Genomic DNA, 9,902 nt, shown 5'->3' on the forward strand with positions numbered 1-9,902 from the left:
CAAAATTAACATATAACTTGAAAGCTTATTACAAGTAAACTGGCATGGAAACATAAAATTGAACCTTGTCATCTGCTGAAATAAATGAAGACTGAGTTTTATTTTGTATTATAAAATATATACAATAAAGTGAATGACCTGATGTGCTGAGCAGATTGTTTGGTTTAACTTCTTAAATTTGGGTGTGTATTTTAAGAGTGTGTTTCTAATTTACCAATCAGTTCTTAAGTACGTTATCTGTTGTTGGTCTTCATAAAGATTTACACTTCGGCAGATAGGTTGACTTATAAACACTTTGAAAAGAGGCTAGATTTGTGACATGTTCAGGTCAGAGCTAGTAGATGGTAGGATATGAAGCCTAACTCTTCTGTTCCTCCTCCATTTAGCATTCTCTGTCTGCTAAATCATGTTAACATTGTATACTTCAGTCATTATTAAAGTAGCTTTGTATATTTTGAGAAAACAGAGAAGTGAATTGTACATTTCAAAAATAGTTTCGTACAAAATTGTTAACTTTTACATCTTTCTGAAGTCTTGACCCTTCAGTAAACTAGTTCCCTGAGGATTCCATGAAAATGTCACCTAATTAATAGGTCTTTGAGATGATACAGGAATATGTTAGTTTTGAAGTGTTGTTCTTCTATTTCAGATGCAAATGTGAATTCATGCAGTGAAAACTTTAGAGACAAAAGTGTAATAAATACTTCCAATTCTGGCTTAAGTTTATTATAATTATTTCTATTGTCTTATAGGGGGATCTGTGGCTCATTTGCTGAGTAAATATGGAGCCTTCAAAGAATCAGTAGTTATTAACTATACTGAACAATTACTTCGTGGCCTTTCATATCTCCATGAAAACCAAATCATTCACAGAGATGTCAAAGGTAGGAATTCTTTTCATTATTATCTAGTGACAATAAAAAAATTAATGTAACTTTAAAATTTTGGGCCAGGCGAAGTGGCTCACACCTGTAATTCCAGTAATTGGGTAGGCCAAGGCAGGCAGATTACTTGAGGTCAGGAGTTCAAGACCAGCCTGGCCAACATGGTGAAACCCCGTCCCTACTGAAAATACAAAAATTAACAGGGTGAGGTGGTGCATGCCTGTATTCCTGGCTATTTGGGAGGCTGAGGCAGGACAGTGGCTTCAACCCAGAAGGCAGAGGTTGTAGTGAGCTGAGATCATACCACTGCACTCCAGCCTGGGTGACAGAGCAAGACTCCGTCTCAAAAAAAGAAAAAATGGACGTTTATGATATTGGGATATCATAAACTTCTTTTAAGAAAAATTCCTTCAAATCTTTTGTAGTTCCCTTTCTTTTTCTTTTCTTTTTTTTTGAGACAGGGTCTCTGTTGCTCAGGATGGAGTGTAGTGTGGCAAACCTGGCTCACTGCAACCTTTGCTTCCTGGGCTCATGTGATCGTCCCACCTCAGCCTCCCGAGTAGCTAGGACTGTTGGTGTGTACCACCATGCCTGGCTAATTTTTTATATTTTTTATAGAGATGGGGTTTTGCCATGTTGCCTCCAGACTGATCTGGAACTCCTGGGCTCAAGCAGTCCTCTCGCCTCAGCCTCCCATAGTGCTGAGATTACAGGCGCAAGCCACTGTGCCTGGCTTCAGTTTATTTTTCTCAAGGAAATTTGGTTTTCTGTCATCAATTTTTTTAGCTAGTATTTGACATAATGTATTGAAGTAATTTTACAACTTTTTTTTATTAAGCTGTAATTATGAGTTCGGCACATATGCTTTGAATTGGTCTAGATCAGTATGTTTCAACAAAACTGTCTTCAAATGTAAATTAGGCTAAAATGTAAATTTTGGAGAAAGATTTTGTTGGAAACCATATTAAAGGTTTTCAACACTTATTCTTTAAAGTTTCACTAAATCTCTTTTTTGATCTCCTTGTGCTTTAATACTTGTTTTTCAGACTTTCCCTTTGAGGCGTTAGATTTTACTTACAGTAGAGAGAGCTGTGTACCTTTAGCAAGAATGAAGTGAAAGGAAAAGAAAATAACTATCTGAACCTCTGACATGTAGTTCACTTCTTTCTTTCGTTATTGTCCTATTTCATTAGTATTTTACTGTATTTTTAATGTGTTCTTTTGTTTTTAACATACAAGGTCATTTGTTGTGTTTGTTGACAGGTGCCAATTTACTAATTGACAGCACTGGTCAGAGACTAAGAATTGCAGATTTTGGAGCTGCAGCCAGGTTGGCATCAAAAGGAACTGGTGCAGGAGAGTTTCAGGGACAGTTACTGGGGACAATTGCATTTATGGCACCTGAGGTGAGAAGCAGCTTTGAGTATGATGAAAAAAAGTATTTTGGAGTTCTGTGTGACAGCATTATACTAAATTATCTTGCAGTAGTATCCAGTATATAGTTGCCAATTAGAAGTCCATGACCCTTAAAATATGGTTTTGATAATAATGTCTTTGATTTCAGACCCTTACTCCTGACCTTTCTTTGTCTTGACAAAATTCAAAAAATAGCTTTTAATAGATTTGCTTACGGGCTGTTCCTAATAAAGAATTTTGGGGTAATTTATAGCAGTTGTTTTGTAGTAAACTCAAAGTGCACATAACAGAACTTTTTAAAAATGCTGTCTCTCTATTCTCAAAGGAGGTGAGCACATAAGAGAGGCAGGTCCTGTCAGTAGTGGAAGAAGTTTAAGTGTTGCTCTTCTAATTGTTGTATTCATATGCAGTAACGATTTATTGTCTTCTTGCCCTATCATTTGCTAAGAGCAAAATTCTTTGACTTGACTCTGCTTCAGAATCTCCAATTCTCCAAAACAGTTTTGTGCTACCTGGAAAATTAAGCTCATTGATGAAATAAATTAGATATTAGGAAATCCACATAATTGCTGTTTGTATCAGTTTTTTTTCCCTAAAGTGAAAAAAGTATAATCTATAACTACAAAATGGCCTTCTCTTTTTCAAATGAGTCATATTTCCAAATTAACTCTGATTTATTTTAGGTACTAAGAGGTCAACAGTATGGAAGGAGCTGTGATGTATGGAGTGTTGGCTGTGCTATTATAGAAATGGCTTGTGCAAAACCACCATGGAATGCAGAAAAACACTCCAATCATCTTGCTTTGATATTTAAGGTAATTGTGAGATAAAAATTACTTCTTTGTGCTAAAAGGAGTACAGCAGAATTTGGCAGGAGGCAAATTCTGATGGGTTCTCCCTAACAATCTAGCATGAAGGTAAATAAATAGTCTGTATATTTATTCAGAGGGTTTGATATACAACTTTTTTATTTTAAGATGGTGTGAAAGCAATACAAATTCAGTAAAAACCATACGTTGAATTTTGATTTTTTTCTGAGCTAGCAATATGTAGTATGATATACTCTGATGATGCCAGGCAGTGGCAGTGAGCCACAGCTCCCAGTCAGCCACACAATCACAAGAGTAAACAACCAATACTCTATAGTGTACTGTGCTGTTAGGTGATTTTGCTCAACAGTAGGCTAATGGAGGTATTATAAGCACATTCGAAGTAGGCCAGACTAAGCTATAATGTTTGGTAGGTTAGGTGTATTAACTGCATTTTCAACTTATGATATCATCAACTTAAAAGGGGTTTATCATGACATAACCTCAGCATAAGTGGAAGAGTGTCTGTGTATGTGTATATTTCCAGGAGTTGGTATTGTCAATGGTGTTATCAGTGTTAGTGACATATATAGTCATATCTTGTTATTTAAGGTAGTTATGCTTTGTTAAGTTACTATAGACACTTAATTAGCAAATACTATAACAGTACTAGAAGAAATATGTAGTGCATATATTTATATGTGTGTGTATACACACACACATCCATCACTTTAAAAATGTGAGATTCAGCCGGGCACAGTGGCTCACGCCTGTAATCCCAGCACTTTGGGAGGCCAAGGTGGGTGGATCATGAGGTCAGGAGTTCAAGACCAGCCTGGGCAATATGGTGAAACCCCGTCTCTTCTAAAAATACAAAAATTAGCTGGGCATGGTGGCAGGCACCTGTAATCCCAGCTACTCAGGAGGCTGAGGCAGAGAATTGCTTGAACCCAGGAGATGGAGGTTGCAGTGAGCCAAGATCACACTGTTGTACTCCAGACTGGGCAACAGAGTGAAACTCCCATCTCAAAAAAGAAAAGTGAAATTCTTCATGAACTTTAGATAATTCAAAATTTTTTATATCTAATTTACTATTTTCTTTTTGTTTTTTGTTTTGTTTTTGAGACGGAGTCTTGCTATAATGCCCAGGCTGGAGTGCAGAGGCACAGTCTTAGCTCACAGCAACCTCCGCTTCCCTAGTTCAGGTGATTTTCCTGCCTCAGCCTCCCAGGTAGCTGGGACTACAGGCATGCACCACCACGCCCAGCTAACTTTTGTATTTATAGTAGAGACGGAGTTTCCCCATACTGGCCAGGCTGGTCTTGAACTCCTGACCTCAAGTGATCTGCCCACCTCAGCCTCCCAAAGTACTGGGATTATAGTTGTGAGCCACTGTACCTGGCCTAAAATTCACACAAAAGTCAGTTCAGTTGCCAAATCCTGTTCTACCTACCTTTTTATAACTCACAAATCCACTCTCTGCTTTTCCACCATAGAATAGGTAATGGTTGAGATTTTCAGCTTTTCAGTAGACATGTGATAGTTGAAATCATGGGCTTTGGAGTCACCCTGACCTAGTTTTAAACCCTGGATTTACCCCTTAATGGCCGTGTGATCACAGGGAAATTATTTTTTGTGTCTACTCTCCATTTTCTCATATGTAAAACTGCTGCAAGAATTCTATGAAGCACATACTTAATAGGAATACCATGAAGATAAACAAAATTATGCCTAGGCCTTAGTCCCTCAGCCTACACAGCTCCACCTGCCATCACCTCCTCCAGTCCTCCCCACACTTACCATAACCTCCTCAGTCACCTCTCTGACAATACCTGTATCACCTCATTTCCTCTGTTCTTTCAGACTTCCCATGTCCCTTTTCCACATGGATCAAATTCTTAATCTCTTTAAGGCCCACATCTGTGCTCCTCCTGCTTGGGCACCCCCTTCTTAACTCCTTCCACAGATTCTTGTAGCACTTTAGTACGTACTTGTTTCTGACACTTTGTTTCTTGTATCCTAGTTAGGTTCCTATATTGTCTCCTTTTCCAAATTAAGTCTCTTTGAGGTCCATTCACATCTGCTTCATTTTTTTCCTTCCAGAGTCTTAAACAGAAGTTGCTCAATAAATACTCATAACTAGGATCAATTTGAAAGTTTGATGTCATTTTCAGAGTTTTGGTGAGCCCCTGGGAACAAATGGAAATGATTTTTAAATTGGCACCATTCATATTTTAACAGATTTCATTGCATTCTCCTTCATAGGTAGAGTTTAAAGAGAATTGTATTGTAATATTTCCCGTTTTCTTAATTTGGAGTAAATACTTTGAGGTCTTTGCAAGCACCCCAAAGAGATAGAAAAACGGCTTTCTCAAACACTTACATACCCTGTTTATGGTAGTAAAAGTTGCTATAGCACCTTTTTTTAAGAGAATGATTTGGCAATATCCAAATCCAAATTTGGATTTTTGGCAAAATCCCAACAACAAAAAAAAGTGCCAGAATTTAAATGCACTTCTTTGACTCAGCTATGCCCATTGTTAGGGATTTACTCTAGATTACCTCTAGAAGTACCAAGTGCCAAGTACAGGATTATTCACTCTACTCAAGAAAGTAATTAAATTATCCACACAATGTAAAACTATATAGAAATTAAATGAGTGTAAAGCTGTTGATGTTTAGGAATTGCTACAAGATGCATTAGTAGGTGAAAAGAGCAAGATACATAAAGTGATCCTGGCCAAGCACAGTGGCTCATGCCTGTGATCCCAGCACTTTGGGAGGCTGAAGTGAGAACATAGCTTGAGCCCAGGAGTTGGAGACCAGCCTGGGCATAGTGAGACCCTGTCTCTACAAAAAAAAAAAAAATTAGCTGAGCATAGTAGCACCTGCCTGTGCTCCCAGGTACTCAGGAGGATATGAGGTGGAAGGATCGTTTGAGCCCAGGAGGTCAAAGCTGCAGTGAGCCATGTTCACACCACTGCACTTCAGCTTGGGTGACAGTGAGAGAGAACCTGTCTCTAAATTAAGTTTTCTCTTTTGTAGACATTTTAGAAAATCTATAGTCTGTGAAATATATTGGCCTTTTTTTCTCCACATACACAGAAAAACCAAAAACACAAATTGTCAGCAGTAAGTGGTTACATTTGAGGAAAAGGAAAAGGGATTTCATTTTTTGTTTTGTATTTTTCCTTTTTGTGGTGTGTAAGATGTGTTTGTATCAACTGAGTATATCTTCATATAGGATCACAGACCTTATAGGATTTTTCTTTATATTACTTTGCCTTTTTTAAGCCAAAGCATTTATGAAATTACTGGGGTAGGGGAAGGAAAGAGTTTTGTGATTAGGAGTGGGTAGGTGGGTTTAAAGTATTCAGACGTAAAATTTATTAAAAAGTCATTCTTCATAGTGCATTTGATACTAAGAATTTGTCCAACATTGAAGGAAAAAAATCAATGCAGTTGTGTTTTCTGTGTACTAAATTGGCTATTCAGGTTTAGTCTTTCTTAATCTAAATAGCTGTCTATGCTGAAGAAATAGAAAACGTGCAATAAGAACAAACCATCTTGGAGGCCAGATATGAAAACAGAATTCCTAGGAGTGAATACTTTCTCTACCTAAACATTGATAGCAGAAAGTCCTCCCACTTCTGCTTCAATTCCTCTCTGTTCAGGATATGAATATAAGGATGATGAGGTATATGCACATGTGTTTCTATATCAGAAGTTCCAGTTGTGCAAAGCTTTAACACTCTGGCTCTTTCTCCACAGATTGCTAGCGCAACTACTGCTCCATCGATCCCATCACATCTGTCTCCCGGTTTACGAGATGTGGCTCTTCGTTGTTTAGAACTTCAACCTCAGGACAGACCTCCATCAAGAGAGCTACTGAAGCATCCAGTCTTTCGTACTACATGGTAGCCAATTACACAAATCAACTACAGTAGAAACAGGATGCTCAACAAGAGAAAAAAACTTGTGGGGTACCACATTGATACTACTGGCCATGATGCCACTGAACAGCTATGAACAAGGCCAGTGGGGAACCCTTACCTAAGTATGTGATTGACAAATCATGATCTGTACCTAAGCTCAGTATGCAAAAGCCCACAACTAGTGCAGAAACTGTAAACTGTGCCTTTCAAAGAACTGGCCCTACGTGAACAGGAAAACAAGTTTGCATGACTAAATGGCAGAAGCATAATTTTATTTTTTTGGAGCACTTTTTCAGCAATATTAGCAGCTGAGGGGCTCAGGATCTATTTTAATATTTCAATTCTTCTTCCATTTCATATAGTGATCACAAGCAGGGGGTTCTGCAGTTCCGTTCAAATTTTTTGTCACTGGCTATAAAATCAGTATCTGCCTCTTTTAGGTCAGCGTATGCTATGAGTAGCAGTACATACATATATTTTTAAAAGTTGATAACTTCTTTATGACTCACAGTTGGCCTTTATTTTTAAATACTTGGACAATTGTGGCTCATTGTGCATTTTACTGTTGGCCCATTCATTTCGTTTTTGGAAATTATGGTTCTGTATTTTCATTTTTACGATTATTTTTGTTTAATATTCAGGGAAAGGTGATCTTTTCAAACCAGAAAAAAAAAAACTAGATATGAACTAGAGTTCATTAAATATCTTGCTATCGTAAGAGTTTTTTAAAGTTCAGACTTAATTTTGTTTTTTAAATTGGAATACAATAAAGTGCTACCTACATTTACAGTCACCACTCTTATTGTGCAGGTTAAATATAAGTTAACTAAAAATTAACTGTTCTCTGTGATGAAGCTCACAACCAAGATCAAGATTACCTTAAAATTTATTTGATTTTTTAGATGTTTTGGTGTCTTTTGTCAAACTGTAGGACATTTCACAACATGTAAGTCTTACTCTGCATGTAATCCATTCTCCTTCACCACTGGTAATAACATATAGCTGCCATTTTCCTTTTACCATGCGTCATCTCTTTACAGTAGGCCTAGCAGATCATTTTTTTTTTTTTTTTTTTACAAAAATTAATTAATTACTCAACTACCAGTCAATAATGTTTTTAAACAATACATTTGCTTTGAACTTGGAAAATGTGTTCAGAAAGACAAGTGGAATTGAATTTCGCTTATACACTAATTCCTTGGATTTTGCACAGTTATCTAACAGTTTTAGTCTGGAGTTAAATTCAGATGCATGGAATCTTGAAGGAAAATGGTAGCTTTTTAATCTTTTTGTGTATGTGTTAGTCTTTTAAATCAAGTACTGATTATTAAATACAACTTTGAGATTTTTAGTTTTAACTCTTCAGAAGCCAGTGTGAAATAGAATTGGTTATTCTCAAAGACTCAGGATAAACTAAATAAGCTATATAGAGTACATTTAAAATGTACAACACAAATTGGAAATAAAATAAGTTACAAGATAAGTTTACAGGGATATATTGCTTATAATTTTTAAAAAGGCAGTTTGTTTTTTTTATGTGAATATGTTTCTTAGTGAAATTTTACATTCCTTTGTTTTGGAAGATTGGCAATATTTGAAGAGTTAAAAATAGTACAGAAATGTGAAGTTTGGTAGCTCTAAATGTGTTGTACTTGACTTTCTTGTTTGTTTTGTTTTGTTTTGTTTTGTTTTTTTGACTACTTAGAATTTTCACAATTCTAATAAGATTGTTTCCAAGTCTCTCATGTGCAAGCTTTAAAGGATGCACTCTTGCCATTTTATGTACTGGAAGATCATTGGTCAGATGAATACTGTGTCTGACAGAAATGTAAACTGTATAAACTGAGGAACCTCAGCTAATCAGTATTACTTTGTAGATCACCATGCCCACCACATTTCAAACTCAAACTATCTGTAGATGTCAAAATCCATTGTGTTTGAGTTTGTTTGCAGTTCCCTCAGCTTGCTGGTAATTGTGGTGTTTTGTCTTTTGTTTTGTTTTCAATGCAAATGTGATGTAATATTCTTATTTTCTTTGGATCAAAGCTGGACTGGAAATTGTATCATGTAATTATTTTTGTGTTCTTAATGTTATTTGGTACTCAAGTTGTAAATAACGTCTACTACTGTTTATTCCAGTTTCTACTACCTCAGGTGTCCTATAGATTTTTCTTCTACCAAAGTTCACTTTCACAATGAAATTATAATTGCTGTGTGACTATGATTCCTAAGATTTCCAGGGCTTAAGGGCTAACTTCTATTAGCACCTTACTGTGTAAGCAAATGTTAAAAANAAAAAAAAAAAAAAATGGAAAAAAAAAATCTCTGGGTTAAGAAAATTTGGCTTAAATGTATCCTTTGTTATTTTAAATATATTGAGATATTTTAATTAAAATTTTTACCCCATTGAACCGATTTTATAGTATTTGTACCTATTTTGATGTTTTTGTCTTTATAGTAAATAAAAGTTTTTAAACAATTGTTGTAACTTTTATTTTGAAATAATTTCATACTTATATAAAAGTTGCAAGAATACCACAGAGAACTTCTGTATACCCTTCACACAAAGACCCCAGTCAGGTTTCGCCAGTGCCTATTTATGTCCTTTATATAGCAAGACGATCCAAACCAGGATCACAAGTTGCTCTCAATTGTCATGTTTCTTCAGACTCATTCAGTCCAGGGCCATTCCTTAGTTCTTCCTTGACCTTAATGGCCTTAATTTTTTAAAAGATTTCAGATTATTGTTTTATAGAAGCCCCTCAAATTGAGTTTGTCTGATGCTGCCTATTGATTAGATTCAGAGTATGCACTTTTTGCAGGAACATCACAGAGGTGATGCAGTGCTCCTCTTGGTG

The 9,902-nt window shown here is 36.2% G+C and overlaps 1 protein-coding gene across 1 annotated transcript in view; it reads left to right on the top strand.

The window, feature by feature from the left end:
- Nucleotides 1-9,353, top strand: part of MAP3K1 (mitogen-activated protein kinase kinase kinase 1) — a 79,999-nt gene extending 70,646 nt beyond the window's left edge. Inside the window, exons 17-20 of the mRNA XM_017548689.2 lie at nucleotides 753-884; nucleotides 2,148-2,290; nucleotides 2,984-3,115; nucleotides 6,881-9,353. Coding sequence (XP_017404178.1) covers nucleotides 753-884; nucleotides 2,148-2,290; nucleotides 2,984-3,115; nucleotides 6,881-7,030 — 557 coding nt within the window. The 3' untranslated portion in view covers nucleotides 7,031-9,353. The remainder of the gene's footprint in view (nucleotides 1-752; nucleotides 885-2,147; nucleotides 2,291-2,983; nucleotides 3,116-6,880) is intronic.
- The last annotated feature ends 549 nt before the right edge of the window (nucleotides 9,354-9,902 follow it).

This window comes from Cebus imitator, unplaced genomic scaffold (genome assembly GCF_001604975.1).
Source record: "Cebus imitator isolate Cc_AM_T3 unplaced genomic scaffold, Cebus_imitator-1.0 Scaffold213, whole genome shotgun sequence".
NCBI classification, from domain to species: domain Eukaryota; kingdom Metazoa; phylum Chordata; class Mammalia; order Primates; family Cebidae; genus Cebus; species Cebus imitator.